A 22,799-nucleotide genomic window follows, 5' to 3' on the forward strand; every position below is an offset into this window, starting at 1 on the left:
ACAAATTTAAGTCCAGAAGGGACTTACTAGCAGTGGCACTGACTTCCCATTGGAAGCTACTCCCCTGCGAATATGGGAGCCCTTTCTGGCTTTTATGGGTTGCAGCTGATGCAGTTTGTAGTCCGCTGTGCCGACAGTTTTGCAGAGCCCCAGTAAAAAATAAGGGACATGGTCAAAGGTATAGGGCGTGACCACACCCCTGTAAAATAAAAAAAATACATCAGCGAGGGCGGCCAGATGGGACATCCGCTCAGGGAGAGAGGACAGGCTGCTGCTGCCTCTCTCCCCAGCTCAGCACCCAGCACTGAAGATCAGTAAAACTGTTGCTGGTCCATAATTATTTAGCACAATATCTAGACCAAACCCCCACCCCACAACTTTGTATACTGACTAAATAAGCCTGATAAAGGTTGAAAAGATCAAATGATAAATCATGACTTGTCAGTTATGCTTGCTGTAACATCATTTGTATATTCCTTTCTCCAGGTCACGAATCTACCAAGCTATGGGGGTTATTCAGACCTGATCACACAGCTCTGATTATTACCCTGCCTGCGAATTCTGACGATTGCACATGCGTGAGGCCATCCTGCAACAAAATCCTGCTACTTTTATTGCTGGCTGTAGGCAAGTTGAGTGAGAGAAAGCCAATGTTTGGGAGCGGTAAACAGCCGTTTTCTGGGAGTGACAGGGAAAAGTCAGGCATGCCCAAGCTTTTGAAGGGAAGTTGTGTGATGTCAGTTCCAGCCCCGATCAGCCTGTTTCTATTGCAGCCGCTGGGTCCTGGGAAAATTACCTGAACACACACCCCCCAAATCTAACTCTCTCTGCACGTTACATCTGCCCCCACCTGCAGTGCAGTATGGTTTTTAGCCCCTAGTAAAGAAGAGACACTTCAATGGTGCATCTAGAATTCCAAAGAGGGACTTCAGAGTCTAGTCTACATTCCTTCCTCAAGGTTTTGGACACTAGAACCAGTCACATTACTACTGTATATCATGTTTTCCTCTACGTTCACTTATTATAATAAGCTGGACACTGACACCTTGTTTCATTTAGAAGTATGTTTGGAAGCAGTGCACTGTAGTGGTTTCAGCAGAGCCTGATGTCAAAATTCTGTTCCTTTTTAAACATCTGCTCTACTACAGGGGTACTTGCAACCCTTGTCCTTACTAATATTAATGCATAGCTTGGCCATTTGCTCAAACAAGATCACCACACAGTGGGGCAGATGTATTAAGCCTTAACAAGAGAAAAATGCAAGGGTGATAAAGAGAGCTAAACGTCCAGCCGGGATACGGTCATTTGGTCAACAGCATGATGGTCAACACCATTAGGTCGACATGGGAAAGGTCGACATGGGTCTAGGTCGAAAGGTCATTAGTTCGACAGGTCGTTAGTTCGACAATGTTTAGGTTGACAGTCAAAAGGTCGACATGGGGTTTTTCACTGTTTTTTGAGCCGACATGTGGTATTTCATGTCCTACCATCCACTAGGGCAGTGGTTCCCAACCCTGGTCCTCAAGTACCCCCAACAGTGCATGTTTTGCAGGTCTCCACACAGAATCACAAGTACTATAATTAGCTCCACCTGTGGATCTTTTAAAATGTGCCTGAATAATCTGTGCACCTGTCGGGTGACCTGGAAAACGTGTACTGTTGGGGGTACTTGAGGACCAGGGTTGGGAACCACTGCACTAGGGCATGGTGGGAGAATAAAATAGTATGCCGAGCACAGCGAGGCACCGTGCCTGACGCATAGCGAGCGGATGCGGTGCACTTGAAACTGTGCCCATGTCGACTATGTTGACATTCAGGTAAAATAAAAACAGTGAAAAACCCCATGTCGACCTTTTGACTGTCGACATACACATTGTCGACCTAATGACCTGTCGAACTAACGACCTTTTGACCTGGAACCATGTCGACCATGTGGCCCACAAGCGGAAGTCATCAAAACCGCTGATTTTTAATATACAAAAAAAATCGGTTATCAGCTGCATTAAGCACCCATCGGGGGAATGCAGTGGTACGGGCATATACTAAGGTTTGGCTAACCATTAGTAAGTGCATGGTCCGGGGCCATTTGATAAATATATGTAGTAAACACGGCTAGTGTATGCATGATCATGTACAAGGTTAATAACAACAATGCATTGTAGAAAATAGAAAGTATAATTCAAGTGCACAATCTAGAACCAGACTCTTAGCAGAAGGAGTGGGTCTCTAGGCAGTGGGTCCAACCAGGTGGTTCCCCTGTACCCCAGGCCAGCCCTTTCTGCTGGTTATTGAGAAGTGGTATCTATCCCTATAAAGAACGTTATGTGCAAGGTGATAATTTACATATTGGAGCTGATTGGCTGGTGCATTAACAGTTAGGATCTAATTGGCTGGAGCATTATAACCTTGCACATAGGGGATGCAGTCAAAATCCCGACAGGGTCAAAATACCGTTAAGGACAAAATCCCGACAAGGACAAAATCCCGACAAGGACAAAATCCCGACAAGGACAAAATCCCGACAAGGACAAAATCCCGACAAGGACAAAATCCCGACATAGAATGTACAGGTGAAACAGTCAACATGACTTTCCGTCGACAGGTCACGAGGTCGACATGGGTTTTTTCACTGTTTTTTGACCCGACATGTGCCGACAGGCGGTATTTCATGCCCACTAGGGTGTGGTGAGAGAATAAAATAGTAAAATAGTGTGCCGAGCGCAGCGAGGCACCGTGCCCGAAGCCATGCGAGAGGCTGTGGTTCACTTCCAAATGTGTCCATGTCGACTGTCTCGACATTCGGGTCAAAAAACAGTAAAAAAAAACATGTCGACCTCGCAACCTGTCGACGGAAAGTCATGTTGACTGTTTCACCTGTACATTCTATATGTCGGTATTTTGACCCGGTCGGGATTTTGTCCTTGTCGGGATTTTGTCCTGGTCAGGATTTTGTCCTTGTCGGTATTATGACCCATTCGGGATTTTGACCGTCGGGATTTCATACCGAATCCGCACATAGATACCACTTCTCCAAGCTTCACACTTTTATCCCAGAGTGAAAAGGAATTACAGAAACATAATCTTTGACACCATATATTTATTACTCACAGCATATCCGGGATCCCCTGGTTCTCCTCGATCTCCACGATCACCCACAGTGCCCTTGAGAAATAAAATATTTAATTATGATGCGCACCGAACGACTCTCCATTACTTTACACAATAATAAATAGGATCTCAACACAATGATCATGATGCTATATGTCCGTGATGAATTGTAAAGTGATGAGGATTATCATTATGTACAGCAGAGTTTCCTGAATCCAGGGCTAGGTGCATGTTTTCCTAGTCTTTCCAGAGAATCTCAACTGAAATAATTTGTGCCACCTGTGGATCTTTTAATGTCACTTAATACTGAATACATCAGTGGTGCAGCAAGGATGTATGGAAAACATGGACTGTATAGCTAGGTTCTCACTTGTACAAACATACTTCTGATCTGTTTCTTCTTAGAATTACACTTGAGCCCAGATATAAATGCAGATTCATGCATACACACTATTACAATCTGTGATGCTCATCTCTTGAAACCATACTGTATACTGAATAGGTGGTGAATGCAGAAAGCATCCTTAAGGTGCGTACACACTGGCCAATATATTGCCCATACAATTGAACAGCCAATATATCGGTGGTACATCGGCCAGTGTGTACCAGCAATACATCGTATCATTCACAGCTATATCGCATAGCCAGTGTGTTCATATGTGGGTAGATTTGTGCGTGTTTATGTATATAGATACACAGTATATATATATATATATATATTATACAACACAATTGTGGTGTGGCGCCTAAATGTCCATACAGTGAATGATCCACTGTCAAGTGAAGCAAGAGGAGACGAAAAGTCCAATTCTTATTTTATTGAAGTAGATCTTGTTGTCACAGATAACATATGTACATGAGCCCTCTGTTTTGGTCCCTTAACCCTCGGGGGACACTGTGGTGAGGCAGCCAATTTCATTTGATAATAATTTACCTATAATTTCAGCGCGTGGTGGATTATTGGGTATTATATATATATATATATATATATATATATATATATATATATATATATACATATAGGGACAGGGAATCACTGGCACTCGTCGGTCTTCACAGCAAAGAAATACATCAGACCACTGTCTGCAAGCGACATTTCGGTTTTAATGAACCGTTGTCAAGCTTGAAAACGGTTCATTAAAACGCATGCAGACAGTGGTCTGATGTATTTCTTTGCTGTGAAGAATTCCCTGTCCCTTATACTAATGTACGAGAGTACCACGCATGGCACCGGGTCCCTTATTTGCTGGTTACACCACTCTGAGTTCCTGATTGACTTTGCACTATATATATATATATTTATGTGGATCAATAAGTACCTGTGTTTGAAGACAAGAGGCGTTGTCCCTACAACTTCTTTCTGTTCTCTTACCTGAAAACGTGGCTTGTGGGGAAAAAAATTTCAGCTCAAGGAAGGAGGTCATCGTCGAGACAAATTGTATTTTTTGGAGGGTTTAAATAAATGGAATGGACATTGGGAAATGTGTATTGCCGTGAAAGTAATTTTCTTGAAAAATAAATATTTTTTTTGTGAAACATAGGTACTTATTGATCCACCTTTGCACAATATATATAATATATATATATACACACACATATACAGTATATATACACACACACAGATGTTTCCTCATACATCTTGCCTCAATACAATAGTGAATAAGACAAATCAGGTACCTAAAGTTCCCATACAACACTGCTAGCATCAGACATTATTTTTGTCAAAACATTGCTGATCAGTGGTGGTATGGGGGAGGGTAGGACTGCACCACAGTTCAAAATTTAAATAGGGGAGCTGCATCAACTGCCAGTGATTCAGGTTAGAATGGCAGTTGGTATCAGTGGTAGTGGCTCCCCCATTTGAATTTCGAACTGTGCTGCAGCCCCTCCCCTCTGGATCCTATAATTCTATATGTGACTATTTTTCCAAGAGGGATGAATTACAGACTCCAGGGTAAAAGCCTGCACCTCGCAAATCGCACCAGGTAGGCAATAAGGCACAGCTGCCCAGAAGCACTAAGCTCTAGCACAGTGTAGAGATTATAACGGGTAGAAAGCATAAATGGCAACAAATATAAAGAATCTTACGGATAAAGGGTAGCAATCTGAGACTCTTAATTACTTATTGGCTGTGAATGTGAGTGCACATAATAGATGTAAATAAAATGCTTAATAAGGAGAACAAGTTCTAGTGACAATGCCAGTGAGCAGGAGCATCAATCTGGAATTTACAGCAACATGTGGCAACAGGTGTCTTACTCTGTCTCCAGGTGCCCCTGGAGCGCCTTCCGTCTTGCCATCATCCCCTTGTTCTCCCTGTAGAGAAAAACAATATATTATACATATATCAGCATAATGACAATATGACATACTGTAAGCCGCTACGGCGTACAAGGCATAGTAGCACTGTGTCCTACATCTAATCCAAGTCCGACCATTCACGTATATGCCAGCTGGCTCCGTGCTGCAAAAGCCTACTACGTGCTGGAAGCAGCCAACGTGTGTGGGACGGGGACAAAGTGCCTAATTTATGTATGAGTTACATGAACGGAGGAGGAAGAAAATTAGTTAAGAGCAATGAGAGGCAGCACTGAAAATTCCAGGGAAAAAAAGCCAGAGATTAACATTGGAGGTTACAAATGACTAATCCAGAGAGAGAGAGAGAGAGAGAGAGAGAGAGAGAGAGAGAGAGAGAGAGAGAGATGGGTGTGTTATAATTGGCAGGTGGTTTACACACAGATACTTCATGTATTGTACTAAGCCCATGCGAGGCCCCAGTGGATGGAAACCCAGCATGTTGTATACAAAAATTAAGATCATGCTTCGTAAAACATATGATCGTGGCTGTTCTGCAGGAAAGGAAGGAGTTAATGATATCACTTGAATGAAATGTTTCAATCTACATTAAATCACTAAAGCTTTAGCTACTGATTTTAGATCTTGGACAGCTACCTGGTACATGTTATAGAGGTTGTGATGTACTTTCCTTATTTGCCTGACAGCCTATGGGGGTTATTCTAGTTCACTCTTTCTGACAAATTCCTTCTTAGATGGACAAAACCAAGTGCACTGCAGGTGGAGCAGATGTTACTTGTGCAGCGAGAATTTTATTTGGGTGGGGTTTTACTTCAAATTGAGATCTATCAGTATAATGCAGTGTAAAAATAAAGCAGTCAGTATTTACCCTGCACAGGAACCAAATATCTCACCCAAATTTAATTCTCTCTGCACATTTTACAGCTGCCCCGCTGCAGTGCACATGGTTTTGCCCATCTAAGAAGGATTTTGTCAGAGTGAACTAGAATAAGGCCCTATATCTTTTGAAAGGGCAAGGGTAGATTTATTAAGCTCGGTGAAGTGATAAAGTGTCTGTTTTTTATCACCGGCCAATCAGCTTCTACCTGTCATTTTTCAAACCAAGCCTGTAACTTCACAGTTAAGAGCTGATTGGCTGTTGAGAAAGAATTTATCACTTCACCGAGTTTAATAAATCTGTATTTTCATGTAGTCTGATCACACAAAGTGGAGGCCAGGTGTATTTAATGAGCACTTCTAAACGCTTTAGCTTTGCAGTTTTGCAAGTGAGTTGCCAGGCTTGAGACCGCACAACTCTGCTGGAGACGAACAACTTTGTTGCCCAAAAATGTAGTCCCTTGCTTCTTTCCACCGCAAGGAACTAGAGATATGCGGCCCATTGCTTAAGGCTGAGGACAGCACATTGTAGTCACTGCCCTAGTGTTACTTTTAGAGCCACCCCTTTGTGTCCAGCACTTTAGCTTCCTGGTCTCTTCCCCTCTTCATGAGGTCATAATGTCACGTGTTGGGGGGGAGGGGCACAATTTGGTGGGCGTATTCCAGCCAAACAACAACATAACTCCCATGCTTCCACTTCAACCCTTTATCTCATTTCAATAATAATAGTTACATAATCTTTCTACACACAATGGCTTCCATTACTGTGTGTCTACCCAAAGCCTTCCATGGCTACAAACGTCCAGCAGGGAGCACGGATAGCGGGATGTGTCACCATTGTAATCTGTGCCCTGAGTTCACACTCTTCTTAGTTGGAATTTCCTCTCACTGCAGGATGCTTGGCCTCAGGAACAATGGAAGTGTAGCCTAGTCCAGCTGGATACAGCCTAAAAGCATTCGTAGAAAGAGGCTCTCTAACCTCCAGCCAAACACATGAGTCATATTCTAGCCTGAACTGGTTACAAGTCAGCTGAGTCAGCACGTGTGTGAGAGGGGACTGGGTTTCAAAGGGTTCTCTGCACTGTCCCCCCCATTATGCATATGCTGTGTAGCAAAAGAGGGTAACAGGAGAATGCAGCTTGATTGCTCTTGAATGTTAGATTCTGAAGGATTCTGGGAATTACTATGGTAAATTCCCTCATCCCAGCTGCAGGCCAATACAAACAGGATGGATTAATCATCAATCCTTCTGTGATACGGTAGTTCTTATCTTAGAGTATACAAAAACTTTCCAATTAAAATAGAGAGAAGAAAATAAATGAAATGATCTATACATATGCAAATGTCCAATGGTGCATTACATGACACAACTGAGTGCAGCAATTGTAGTTTACTCTCCCAACCAGAGTTGTCTGGAGGAATGGAGACGTCTTCACATGTTATAAGCTACTTGCCTGATTCAAACACTCAGAACAAGTTCTGGTCCTTCCCCCTCTCCTAATGCATAAATCATGGATAAGTGAGAGTCTCATATACAGGGTATAATGTGGGTAGGGAAGGCCATCTTTGGGTTACCCATTAATGGCACCATTGATACCCTCAAAGGTATGAAACCATTTTCAAGGGAACCATTGGTGAGGTTACCCTTTGGTGGATACCCTTGCTTTGCAATAAAGAAGGTTGTGGGCCAATAAGAGCCTGGGGTGGAGCTTTGCAGGAGTGTCGGGGTGGAACTTTGTTCAGTGTCAAGTTCCACCAACAGTTCGTTTTCCACAACATGAAAAGGAAGAGTCCCAATAATGGCATTGCATCATGGCTGTCGTTAACGTCATGTTCAGACGAGGGATGATTTCCATTAACGACGAACGGAAGCGTGCATGCATCATTAACGTGCATCTAACATACAGCTGATGATGTACATATACATTTTTACCAACAAAATATTATTTTTCCAACCTTATTGCCCAGACGCAGCCATGTGATAGACGGATTATAATGCAAAATGTCATAAGAATGTGCACATAACTAGTACCACACCAGATAATGGCTAAGCGCTCATGATCAAGTGATTGAAAGATACAGATTATACACAAAGGGGTCATCAATATACACTCATGACATCACTGAGTTAGCCCTTAGCAGTTAATGGAATGACTCATTAGTGTGTATTGGTATGCGGAAGTTGGAGTCTCTCAAAAGGGGAGCAGTATCAAGGCTTGGAGAGAGATAATGCAGAGGGGATGTTCTGCGGTAGGGATGACTGCAGTCAGCATACAGGTACTGGCACCCTGATGGAGGGAAACCAGACAGTGGTCAGGTAACTATATCTACCATACCCCTGACCCCCCCCCCCACTGTAACCCTCCTCACTAGTGTCTAGCCCTAACCCCTGTACCCCATCGTCTAACCCCCCCTGTGCACCCTGCAGCTGAACACTCCCTCCCCGCAACCTAAACCGAACCTTCTTCTCTTCTCAGCCTTACCCTAACATTCCCCATGCCGCAGTCCAATCCTAAATCCCACCGCAGTCCAATCCTAAATCCCCGCCTAGTGCCTAAAACAACCCTGCCCCCCCCCCTTTCTTGGCCTAGCCCTAACCCGCCTACAGTCGCAATTCCAGCACCGGTCTGCTGGCAGTAGTCGAGATGCCGGCATCGGTATTGTAAATAACGGCACCCCCACAAGCTGGGATGCTGAATGCATGCCATATAGAGGTGTTGCCAAGCTTCTGTCATTTTCATTTCTGGAACAGTCTATGAAATAACAAAAACTGATTGGTTGCTTTAGGGAATGTCTCCAGTTTATCTCTATCCAAGGCTTGATACACCCTTCTTAAAAAGTTTAATTGGAATCTGCTGACTAATGTTATCCCAGAATGACCCCCACAGACACATCACAGCCAATCAACAGGGAGAATGGATGCTATAGGTTCAGCCTCTATACCCATGTGCTTTGGTGGGAATCTGGCTGCCCTGGACACATCGAGATAAACACAAAGACTGAAGCTGAATGACGCTTCATACATGACTTCTAACTGTGCGAGAGGACCTAATGCTGCCCATACACTTGTGAGATATTGCATGTGAGATATTGCATGTGAGATACTGGCAATCATTCGATTTCGACCACATCTGGCCGATAAATCGAAAGATTGTATGCATTTTTAAGGGGACGCCGGTCGAATGTCGGGTCTCAAGATCTTATGTACTGCATAACCACATGCGATGCTCGAATGCAATCCACAGGTGGGGGGCGGAGGGAACGCTTTTTCATCGGCGTGGGGATAGGGAGAGGGGGCCGGAGGGACCGCTTGCGGCGTGGGAGACGGCGGGCAGAGGGCGGCCTTATGTAGCGCAAGAAGTAGCGCTAGCGGGTGGCTGGGGTTTTGTCAGCGGTGGCGGCAGAAGTGTTTAAAACACTGGGCAGCCCTCTGATTGGCTGAGCTATCTCAGCCAATTAGAGGGCTGCCCAGTGTTAAAACAATTCTGCCGCCACCGCTGACTGACCCGCGCCGCCCATTAGCGCTAGCGCTTCTTGCGCTAAAAAACACCGCCCTCTTCCAGCACCTGATGTGCCATCTCAAGATTGCATGCGACATCGGGTGCTGCAAAGAGGGCACTTTAGCACCACAAGATGCGATCAGGTTCGATGGACACAAGTGTATGGGCAGCATTACACAATAACATACTACTGAGACAGCCTTCCGAATATATGCGGAGCCTAATACAATGCACGTAGCCATTAAATGACCCAATATGCATAAAATAACATCTTGTAGTGTACCAGGCATTCCTATCATGTGCTTTCCATCATAGAACACATTCATCATTCTGTATAAACGTATGCAAAGCGCAGTCCTAAAGAAATAAAAGGGTCACGTTGAGATTGGAGAATTCCAGTGTAAGAAGTTCTTGAAACATGACTGTGAAACATAAACACGCGACATGACGTGAGATTGCATTAAAGATCTAATCGCTTTCCCAATAGTTAACGTTTCAACCCCCAATGCTCACGTACCTTTTCGCCTTTTACTCCTGGAGACCCAATTGGACCCGGAGGACCGCCATGTCCCTGTTGTGATAGAGAGAGCACAATCATGCATAGATAGACATTAACCAGTGTTCCTTGGCTGTCACATTTCATTTTCAGGTAGGGGATATGTTGTTCCGAGTGCATGAGACTACGGTTTCAGGAAAAAGGATTTCCCCCAATAATTTGGACTTCTATGCTTACAACATACTGTAATTCAATTACATATAAAATATGCTACATATCTTTCACCACACTGTCACTGAGCTCCACAATGAAAACGTTTTGCAGTGCTTCTGACAGGGACTAGAGAACACATAGGGGGTATTCAATCCGGGAACATCCCGACAGTCGGAATGCCGGACCATTTTCGGTTCTTCCAACTGTAGCTCGACCGCCAGAATTAAATTTTCTGGCTGTCGAGTGTCGAAAAGTCTGTGGATAGTTGAAAACCCGTCCATTTTGATGAAAAAAGCAGCGACAATACAGACTCACCTCCACAGGGAGGCGGGTCTGTAACAGGCGAGTCCCAGCCGGGATTGAATACCTTAACTGCCGATATTTCCACTGTTGAAAATATCTTCAGCCATTGAATACCCCCCATTGTTTTGTGAGCTATGTGAGATTATTATCAAACAGAAGCAATTCATTCTGTTCTCTCTACTTTGGAGATTTCTGGAAAAGAGGTTTCTGGTTAAAGTGTGAAACAAACCTTGGGATGAGTATTCACTTTTGGCACATCAATTTGTTGATACCCTTAACCAGAACACATATAATTTGCACTTTTCTCACACTATTCACCCTACACAAATTACTTTCCTGGATGTGGCTCTGGAAGCCATAGACAAAATGATTGTTACAAAAAACTACATAAAGGAAGTTGGTATGCAGGCTTACCTACATTACCAGAGTGAACACTATCCTCCTAAGGGGCAATTCATCCACTTAGGGCGGAACTGCTCCTCCCTAGGCAGTGCTTGCCCACCTTCCACCACTACAATTGGGATTGCAATCCGAACCAGCCCGGCAGAACTGAATCTTCATTTGGACCCCTTATTCCACCATTGGGGTACTACCAACCTTTACCATCATGCTTCCAGTGTCAATCCTATTGGCCAAACGGGACATATCCCCTTACCATTCACTCCAACAAATTTGCCAGTGGACTCCGGTAATTTTTGACAGCTCTGGACCTTATGGTTTATTCAGCCAGAAATGGTAACTATATCATCATCATCCATTTACTGTCTCGACTTAATTGGAACTGACTCTCCCCCCTACTGCTGCTATATTGTGGAAATGGGCCTCATGCTATCCATCTTGTTTTTATTATAATATGTCTTTTACATCATGTGTTATTTTTTTTGTTGATTGTCTTAATGAAATACTTCATGAAGATCATCCAATCTTACATTTTCTTTTATCAGAGCGCTGCTACTTTTTTTTTCTTTTCTTTGTTACCAATATACAGGTCTCACTAACCTGTACATTGATTCCGAGAGCCCCCTCTAGTCCCCACCCCCATTCAGGGTTGGCTCTAGGTCCCTCTCTTTCTTCTTTTGTGAAACAAACCTGCCTGGCAGACAATGCTCGGTGTCTTTTAAAGTGTACCTGGTGCTTAGTTGGACGCAGTTATGATCAATGTACTATTATCATTTAATATGGAACATATTGAAGCGATATGTGGATATTCGAAAATGGTCTACATTGAATGTTGAACAATGTTAATGTTCTTATTTTAAAGTGGCTCACCATTGGATCTGCTACTAGCTCTAGGGCTGTTAAGCCTAACTAGACGTTGGACCTGAAAGTTAAAGGGGCAATGGGATCTGGGTGGAACAGAGTTCCCTCACTTGTAATGGTAGGGGAAGGGAGGGGGGGGGGAGTTGGGATTAAAGGAGTTGCACCACCTCGCCAGTATCACTTTCAATCCTGAAAACACCTGTGTACCTGCTCCATACTGTGGGAAATGCGAAGAATTAGGGGTCCTGGGGACCATGGGTGAGAACCACTGCTGTAACTTATTTTATCAGCTAATTGAATTTACAGTTAGAGGATAAATACAATTAGCAGGTTCCCTAGACAATGTCACAGAAAGAGCAGTGTGAAGTTATTAACATAACTGAATTGCAACAGCCGCATATGCGTAACCATAAGACCATAGAGGAGACAGTACACTACCTGATAGCCGGAGATTCCTATCTCTCCCTGTGCGCCCATCCTCCCAGGGGAGCCCTAGAGAGGAAGCAAAGCATTGGTCAGTTCTCAAATACTCGTAGCAAGCGGGTTTGGTTCATATGGTCGACAGTGTCTAGGTCGATCCCAAAAGGTCAACATGGAAAAAGGTTAACACCAGGAAAAAGTAAACATGAGTTTAGCTTTTTGTGTCAATTTTTATCTTGTAGTACATGGACCCCCCAATTAGAGTACTGTCACCATGCATCGGGTAAGGTGTCTCGCTATGCTCCCATTGTGCTTGTTTTATCATTTCCAATGGTAGTCTGCTTGGATGGTAAAGTATGAAACAGTTAAAAAAATTGATAAAAACCCTGAAAAACTCAGGTTGACCGTATGTGTTGTCGATTATCATATCGACCGACCGACTCTGTTGACCTTTTCCCTGTCGACCTAAAGTCCGGCTGAGCCAGTAACAAACATTAACCGTATATTTAGACCTCACGTCTTGTGAAGCAGCCAGGAATCTCTAATCCCCTCTCTCTTGGTGGCCACACACTAGAACGATTTTTTTTTGCAGATTCTCTATAAATCGGCTGATATATCACCTGATGTTTACCGATAATCAGTCAAAAACCGTCCGTTATCGGTCCGATGCACGCTCCCATGGATCTTTTGCTAAATCTTCTGATCTTACCTGCTATATGAAAGATCAGAAGATTTAACAAAAGATCCATAGGAACGCACACGAGATCTTAATAAAAATCCCGGACAGACAAACGATTTCAATGCAAATTTATGCATACATCTTAAGATCGCAGATCATTTTAGTGTGTGGGCACCTTTAATAGCAGATTCATTAGTAAAAGCCACAAGATCCTCCAACAAAACCCAGTGCTTACAGGCTATTTGCACCTACAGGTCTCTCCTATTAGAGTAACCTACGAATTCTCTGGCCAAGTTTCAGTGGTCCTCATAACTGGAGAAGAGGAGAATTCAGGCAAAGGTCACAGTCCCTGACCATGGAACAGTCACCATAGGAGAACGGTCAATGTGAATCCTAGCTACTGGGACAAGCCAATCAAGCCAATTTACATCGTAGAAAACAGGCACCTACTCCCAATCTCCCCATGTATACTTGAACAGGAAAACAGAAACATAAGCAAACTAAACAATGTACTTACCACTGGCCCTAAGGTGCCCCTACTTCCCTTCGGGCCTTGATTTCCTGTAGGTCCTATTTTGCCTGGAAGACCCGTTTCTCCAAGGTGCCCTTGAATACCTTTGTTTCCCTGTAAAATAGCCCTCAAAACAGTCAAATGGGACAAGAATTGTTACTACAATCTGTATATCGGCCTCCCCAGACATTCCTGGGCCTTACCTTGTGTCCTGGTTTGCCTTTCTCGCCTTGTTTTCCTGGTTTACCTTCTATTCCCTTTAAAAAGAAAAAGTGTTTTCAATTTTTTTAAAAAGCAGATGCCTTTTATAGGATTAAATGGTTGGGAGAGGGTGAGTTACTAACTTTTATGCAAATAAGTTGAAACAGATATCAACCAATCAATTGTTATCAACCCAGATAAAATGTAAATTAGTGTACGCTTAGACCTTATGGACCCCACACGTCGGAGAGCGCTCTGATCGATGCTGCTTCACTCAGAACGATTAGTTCTCTCAGCGCTGCACAGCGATGTGTGCTGCGGGAGGTGTCATTGACCATGTTCTTTATTGACAACACTGGCCCCTTCCAATTAATAACCTGCGTGCAGATTATTAATTGGTGGAAGACACAGACCTGCAGGGCTATGCATTTAAATTGCTGTGTGATACATACACAAACACACACACAGTGATTTTCAGGTATTTTCTGAGCGAATTAGTAAAATAGTATAAAATCGCTCAGAAAATGCCTGAATATCGGCCCGTGTGTGGGGCCCATTAGTTATTAAGTTCACTAGATGTAAAAATCCTAACAGGATGTGGAACCTTTAAAAGCTTCCCTGTGATAATAAGTGTGACATAGCTAGATGCGTTACCCTTCCATGATATATATAAAGGTTACCTGCATCATCTATATAAACCCATCTGTGTTTTATATTACACATTAGACAGTTTATCCCCCCCCCCTTATTAAAGTAAAGCTAGATACATCCTTTAATAATCCATGAAGAGATAAATTGGATAAAGTACAAACCAACCAGCGTCTAATGGACATTTTACAGGCTGTGTTTGAAAAATGACATTTAGAAGCCGATTTGCTGGTACTTTATTTCTTTCCGAGACTTGATGCATCTCCCTATGGGACTTTCATGGATTCTTCTTCATAATCGTCTACAGAACAGGAAATCTGTTGTGCATGCAAAAACATATTCCCCAAGGAATGCTGCTCATCCTCAGCTCTGACACATTCTGGGAAACATTAACATATATAATGCGAATGTGGCAAGCCTTTCATATGAGAAAACATTCATTTTATATTTAGTTTAGGCTTGCACTAGAATCCGATTGCAGGAGGAATCGCTGGAGAAAACTACAAGTGGAAGACAAGGCGACCAGATTGATGAATAAAGCACAGCAATCCTCACCACAGACACGGAAATGGCTCTGTACATGTATTACAGTAGCATAATCCTGCGTTTAACGTAATGAGACACACATACAGCAGTGCCCTTACACAAATAAAAAAAGGAAAGTGGAGCGCTAAAGAGTATATTAAAAAAATATTTTAAAAAATTATAATAAAAAGATCAATTGGGTATCACAAATATTATTAATCAATCTTAAATAATGAATAAATCATTAATGGCCAACAGTTAAAAATCTGAAATATTTAAATGACTGGACTGAGCAATATACTTATAATCTGCCGCTTGTGTCCATATCGGTCCCAAAGATGGTTTTGTCCTCCTTGTTTTCAAATATTACTGGAGCTTGTATTTGTGGGTATCCATAAACCTGGCACTGTGTGATGGCACCTCTGACCTCCTTAATTGGGGCAGGCTTCACAGGCAGTCGAAAAGGAAACCCAAAGATTGAGCAGGTGATGGCGTCCCGATTGCTTGGTTCCAGGGGAGGAAGGTGGACCTGGACAATTGGTGGGGTTAGCAGTCCCAGCAGGGTATGTAGTAGGTTTGCTACAAAGTCCAGATAGGAAGTACAAGGCTGTATCCTGACGTATTTCGTCGTCTAAAGCGAACAACTTTTTCAAATACAAGCTCCAGTAATATTTGAAAACAAGGAGGACAAAACCATCTTTGGGATCGATATGGCTACAAACGGGATAAGTATATTGCTCAGTCCAGTATTTTAAATATTTCAGTATTTTAACTGTTGGCCATTAATGATTTATTCATTATCTTAGATTGATTAATAAATATGATATAATTTGTGATACCCAATTGATCTTATTATCATTTAAAAAAAAAATTTTTTTTTAGATAGAGTCTTTAGCGCTCCACTTTCCTTTTTTTCTTTTTGTACATTGTGCTTTAGGAATTGACTATTCCTTTGTGTAAGCTGCTTATTCACTTACACCCCCATTTCAAGGCGCCAACTCTTTACCTGTTGGTAAATACCCGAGTTTCTTTTTCCCTTACACAAGTGTAAACTACTCCCTGGTTGAAACATGGTAGCCATTTTGTTAACCAGAGTCTCGCACACTACTGTATGTACTACAACCATACTGTACACTCAAGTGAGTCCCCATAACCAATTAAAAATAGCGTAATGAGATGCACGTCAATGCAATAGTATTTTCTGAGAAGAATGTCTATTTAACATACTGTACAGTACAATATTGTACATTAAAGTAGTTCTTGTGCTTTAGTGCATTTCAATGGAGACTTCATGCATGCGCAATGCAGATTCTTTTAATATAGTATTGAATAAGACATCTGACGCATGTGCAGTGGTGATTTTAAAAAGCGACATCTGGTGGATGATTGCTGGTATTGCACTCACCAGTAACGCCATACACCATGCTGAGCCTTAGTGTGCCGCCGTGCAACCAGGCATGCTACGACGTGTTATTGGGACAAACGCAGGCAGCGTAGATGAGGGTGGCTCCATCTGTATATTAAACATGGACTTGCTTCCGTCCAATATATAATGGTGGCAGCAGGGTTACAAGACATTTGAAAGATTACTAATGCTTCTCTTGATCTTCAAACATTCTTGAAAAACATGATTTTCAGTGCCTAGATCTCTCATACTGGAAAAGTGAGACGTTCCGTCTATGGTTGTGGTGTCGCACAACGCTGGAATCCAGCAATGATGAATTGCTATGCAATGATGACACAGCAAATTCAGGGTTTTATAGATGGTATAAAAATTGCAGAGATCAGCACTTGACTTGTCTGCCGACGTAGCCAAATTCCATAGACACGGAGCTGTATTACTATATTCTTTCCAACCCAAATACAATGTTAAGTGATTTGGTCTAAGCGGTAAGCATTGAGGTTTTATGTAAGGACATTGTATAAGGAGTTTACTTCTGTTGCCATGACATCAGAGGAAAATAATTTCCCCAACCTTGACCACACAGCGAATGGGATCACTTAACAAATCATGCTGGCGTTACCGACGAGAGCAATATACTGACGACATAGGATTACTACAAAGGCCCAGCTGCAAAAGAAACAAAAACGGAATCATTAAATTTAAAAGAGACACTATGATAAAGTATACAGATGTATATTGAAGGACAAATATAACTGTGTGCAATCAATCCATCTAGTATACAGTATGTAAGTCACAAACCAAACAGAAGCCAGTTACAGTGACTGAGCAAAGTCAACATACGCTGACTGCCAGATACACCACGCATTGCTGCACAACTTGGATGCTTTCAACTGTGGGGACGTCCTGTGCCAAACTCTACAAGGTATCACTTATACACTATGGGGACGATTCAGATATGTTCGCTCAGGTGCAATTTCGGCCCCTCCACCGACGATTTGACATACACATGAACAAGTTTATCATCGCTGAGGCGCTCGCAGACTGAGTGATTGGCAGGGTGGGCGTGCCCACAAAAACGGTGATCACACCCATAGAAACGGTGGGCAGGACTCAGCCAATGCAGGCATTCTCCTACCTGCTCTGGGCGGATGGATAGCACGGGTGGGGGCCTGCCCTGAATTTGCATCGATCTTCGCAACCGCCGCGTGACTCCTGTTTCAAGCGGTGGCTGCGAGCACAGTAGGAGAAATCATTCGATGGTAAGTAACCATCGAATGATTTCTCCACTGTGTGGCCACATGCTAATGGAGGTGTATGAGTACACATCTGTTAGGATCCCTGCACAGGAATACGCTCGGCGTGGGGTGGTGGCGTGCATTCTTGCCTACATTTGAAAACTAGTTTCAGGGAGATTATAGTGGGTAGTACAATTTTGCACAGCGCCCAGTTAAGGGGACGTTTCATGATCCACCCAAGGGGCGTGACTAGTTCCATATGGGCGTTCATATACTTAAATTCTTGTTGCAATATATTTCAAAACAATATTAACTATATACTTTATATATTTTGAGAATGTATCATTTAGTATTGATTGCTGCCTGTAATATTAGACTTGTTTACAACTAGTTGCAGTGATATTTATTTTCTTCTAGCTCAGTGCAATATACATGATAATACATGTGATGCTTATGCAATAAATTTCGAATGCAATTTAACCATACTTGAATACTTTTGAAAAAGCATGTTAGGGAGACGGTGAAGGTGGCAGCTATAAGTGCAGACGTGCACTGCTACATCAGGCGTGTCATACAGTGACTCACATCGAAATGAAGATGAGCCCCAAAGCCATAAGTAAGATCTACTGTAATGGGTGAAGAAAAGGCACTGATACGTGTCAGGGTTGCTCGTGTATTGTGTGTTACATGTGGTGCCATATAAATGGTCATGAGAAACCTTATTTAAAATGTATGTATCCATAGGGATCATTGTGCATGATTACCAATACAGGGAAATGCCAATTTGAACGTATATCTCTCTGATTTTATTTCCCCCAAAAAATGTAACAGCTGCATAATGTGGGTTAGGTGAAATCAGAGCAATTGATAGACTCGTCAGGGAGATTGCTGCTATCTCAGGGAGTCTCCTGCAAAAAGCTGGAGGGTAGACAACTATGATATAGGTTCTGTACACAAAATGGCCGACTCCATTGAACCACATTTACAATGTTCACTGTAGACATATTGTAAATGACTTTGGCTATGCAACGGTTTCCCGGGAGGCCTTTTTCAGATATCTTGTCTACTCTCTGACCTGTATCATACCTCCCAACTGTTCCGCTTATTGCGGGAACGTCCTGGTTTTTTGGGATGTTCCCGCGTCCCTCCCGTGGCCGGCAGTGTCCCGCAGTGGGGGAGTTGGGAGTCCCCCCCTGTCCCCTGTGAATAGACGTGCGCACAGCGTCTATTCATGCAGCCCCACAGTCTGGGGACATAGCCAGCAGCTCCGAGAGCCGCTAGCCATGCCCCCACAGCACCAAAAATGGGGACATGGCCTCGCTCCCCCAAAAAATTTGGGTCACGAAAAGCATCCCTCGTCCCTGCCTGGCAATGTTGGGAGGTATACTGTACAGGTGTGCATAGCACTGCAAATTATAGACTGCAAGACCATGTCCTCTGCCTCATGTCTATATGGATCATCTGTTCCATGTTCGTTGTTTTACCAGTTGTCTAATGTACAACAGATGTGTACGCATACACATCCATTAGCATGCGGCCGTACAGAGGGACAATTCAATGAGAAGTGATGTGTAGACAGTGGCAAAGTAAAGGGGTTTTAATACTGCAGTGTTTTTTGGTACCTTAGAAACAATGATGATGAGAATGGCATCTAATCACAAATGCTCTAAATATAAGAGTGCATGTTCCGGCACGATATACATATGGAAGTTAAATATGGAAAAACTGCAAATCCATGATAAACATGATATATCGTGCCCAGGTTTTTCAAGATGGAATCGTTACACATTCTGTCAATGGGCCTGATTCAGACTTGATAGCAAGACAGAAATTTTTGCAGATGGTAAAAACCATGCTGCACTACAGGTGGGGCAGATGTAACATGTACAGAGAGAGTTAAATTTGTGTGGGGTGTGTTCAAACTGAAATCTAAATTGCAGTGTTAGAAAAAAACAGTCAGTTTTTACTCTGCATAGAAACAATATAACCCACCCAAATCTAACTCTTTCTGCACGTGTTACATCTACCCCACCTGCAGTGCAGCATGGCTTTGTCGATTGCAAAAATTGCAGCCTTGATAAGAGGTCTGAATCGAGCCCCTTGTGCGTCTGTAAAATGCATGATGTAGGGCCGGTGTACAATGTCACTGCCAGTATTCAAAGCCCCTTTACTATGCCGCATTGACAGCACTGTCTACACATCACTTCTCATTAAATTGTCCCTCCATACATGAACAAGAAAATCAATCAGTAGTTTGTGTTGCACGTCACAGTTGAGACCGTGATGATTCGAATCCAGAACAATGAATTTAGGTAACTTCTTGAGCCATACTGTATGTACATGTACTTCCTGTGACCAGTAAAAGAAAGTGAATTGGAAGGGAACCTGTATGAAATCCCACGCACATGTTAGCTGCATGAGAGTGCAGTAGGACAATTTACAGCCTAAAGAATATAGAAATCCAGTTCTATAGTTTAACAGCAATCAGAAACACATTTGGTAGTCATATGAAAACCTCACCAAAAATACAAGACTATAAAACACTGACACCTAGTGGTCAAACTATCATGATATATTTGGTACTACTTATACAGGGCTTGGAGAATTTAATACACAGTTTATTTTTTTGTTTTGTTTTTTTCGTAATCCTATATGATGTTTCCCAGTCTTGTTAACTGGTACCTATAGAGTGTCAGTATGTTAAAAATGCATTTCTATTGAAAGCAATGTTGTGTAGTATTAGTACACGTCTCTGCGTTCTCTTACTGTGCAACATCTCAGAAGCTTTTCCTAGTAATGACCACATATCATTTTGCCGTTTTTCTCAACTTATTTGCCCACCAAGTGGCACTTTTCTACCAGTGTATATGGTCAACTGTTACAGTTTTACTGCAACAGAATAATAATTTGCAGGGTGATGCTCATATTCATAATAGAGAATATGATCTAAACGACATAGATGCTGCTGGACGCCAAGGTGTATTACAGTGTAACAAGGGCTCTTCCTTGTGATACAGCATTGCAGAAGGATCCATTGTGCCCAATTTTCTGTGAGCATTGTTCCGTTCTCCATTGTTCTCGTTTAAATGCAGGAAAACATTTGGAATAAAACAATTGCAATTCTTAGAAAGCAGCAATTGTTAACTCTGCCTAGAGAATCAGCTGAAGATTTCTAGCAGCTAACAGGTTAGACATTTATGAGGCGAGGGTCCAGTACCATGCTGAACGGTGCGGACGGTGGAGGCATGAATGGCGCGCACAGGACATGCTAGTTACGCCCCTCAGAGCGCCCACATTATAACATCTTGGGCTGTGGCCTACTTGTAACTAAAGTGATTCCAAAAAGCAGGCTCCAGTTTCTCACACACTCTAGGATGACTTTCCTGGAACTGATATCCAATCTCTGATTTGTCCCGGGACCAAGAAAAATCACTCTGCAGAACTGCTGGAACTGAGCGACAGACTCTACGCCAGCTGGCTTCGCTACGGGCAAAGCAGACAGCCACTTAACCCTGTGTCTGCCATGTTCCACCAATATACTGCATAGCCCTGCCACATGCAGGAGCCGGTGAGATAGAAGTGTTTATGGCTCAGTTGTATTGATTAACCAGTCATTTAAAAGGTCTGCTTGGTCTCTGGTAATGCCATTTGTGGTGAAGAATTAATGAATGCACAACATATACATCACTATATATAAAAATTTCAGGGTTTGGAATATTTTTATGTGGACAAGTCTTGGCAGTGGTTGTTGGCACCTCTGATGACAGAGGTGAGTTGGTATAGGTACCCACAGGGGTAAATTTACAAAGATGGGAGTTCTATTAAAGGTGGGGTGTTACCAGTTATGGCTACAGAGAAAGGGGGGGGGGGGTGGCTGCAGCACAGTTCAAAATTCAAATAGTCGAGCCACACCCACAAACTGCCATTCCAAACTGACTCACTGGCAGTTGGTGTAGCTCCCTTATTTGAATTTTGAACTGTGCTGCAGCCTCCACTGGATGTTGTCCATAACAATCAATCAGATTCTACCTCTTATTTATTTAGCATCTTCTTCTAGAATATAATATATAGAATCTAATTGGTTGCAATAGGCAGCATCCTATCTTCAATAAAACTCCCACCTTCGTAACTGAACCGCAGATTCAAGCAAACTCTTCCACTAATTTCAATGCATACAAAAAGTCCAAAACAAGCAGAGTAACTATATAAAGCAAGCGATCGCAGAGGCCCCAGTGCTGACAAGGCAGAGTAACTATATAAAGCAGGCGATCGCAGAGGCCCAAGTGCTGACAAGGCAGAGTAACTATATAAAGCAGGCGATCGCAGAGGCCCCAGTGCCGACAAGGCAGAGTAACTATATAAAGCAGGCGATCGCAGAGGCCCCAGTGCCGACCAAGGCAGAGTAACTATATAAAGCAGGCGATCGCAGTGGCCCCAGTGCCGACCAAGGCAGAGTAACTATATAAAGCAGGCGATCGCAGAGGCCCCAGTGCCGACCAAGGCAGAGTAACTATATAAAGCAGGCGATCGCAGAGGCCCCAGTGCCGACAAGGCAGAGTAACTATATAAAGCAGGCGATCGCAGAGGCCCCAGTGCCGACCAAGGCAGAGTAACTATATAAAGCAGGCGATCGCAGAGGCCCCAGTGCCGACAAGGCAGAGTAACTATATAGAGCAGGCGATCGCTGAGGCCCCAGTGCCGACCAAGGCAGAGTAACTATATAAAGCAGGCGATCGCAGAGGCCCCAGTGCCGACCAAGGCAGAGTAACTATATAGAGCAGGCGATCGCTGAGGCCCCAGTGCCGACCAAGGCAGAGTAACTATATAAAGCAGGCGATCGCAGAGGCCCCAGTGCCGACCAAGGCAGAGTAACTATATAGAGCAGGCGATCGCTGAGGCCCCAGTGCCGACCAAGGCAGAGTAACTATATAAAGCAGGCGATCGCAGAGGCCCCAGTGCCGACCAAGGCAGAGTAACTATATAGAGCAGGCGATCGCAGAGGCCCCAGTGCCGACCAAGGCAGAGTAACTATATAAAGCAGGCGATCGCAGAGCCCCAGTGCCGACCAAGGCAGAGTAACTATATAAAGCAGGCGATTGCAGA

At 43.3% G+C, this 22,799-nt stretch overlaps 1 protein-coding gene across 1 annotated transcript in view; it reads right to left on the bottom strand.

Moving 5' to 3' along the window:
- The window catches only part of COL27A1 (collagen type XXVII alpha 1 chain), a 321,471-nt gene that overhangs the window by 63,079 nt on the left and 235,593 nt on the right, over positions 1-22,799 (bottom strand). The window contains exons 38-43 of the mRNA XM_083158983.1: positions 13,886-13,939; positions 13,689-13,796; positions 12,511-12,564; positions 10,318-10,371; positions 5,368-5,424; positions 3,109-3,162 (exon numbers count right to left, since the gene is read on the bottom strand). Coding sequence (XP_083015109.1) covers positions 3,109-3,162; positions 5,368-5,424; positions 10,318-10,371; positions 12,511-12,564; positions 13,689-13,796; positions 13,886-13,939 — 381 coding nt within the window. The remainder of the gene's footprint in view (positions 1-3,108; positions 3,163-5,367; positions 5,425-10,317; positions 10,372-12,510; positions 12,565-13,688; positions 13,797-13,885; positions 13,940-22,799) is intronic.

The sequence above is a fragment of the Crinia signifera genome, chromosome 9, assembly GCF_055691185.1.
Source record: "Crinia signifera chromosome 9, ASM5569118v1, whole genome shotgun sequence".
NCBI lineage: Eukaryota > Metazoa > Chordata > Amphibia > Anura > Myobatrachidae > Crinia > Crinia signifera.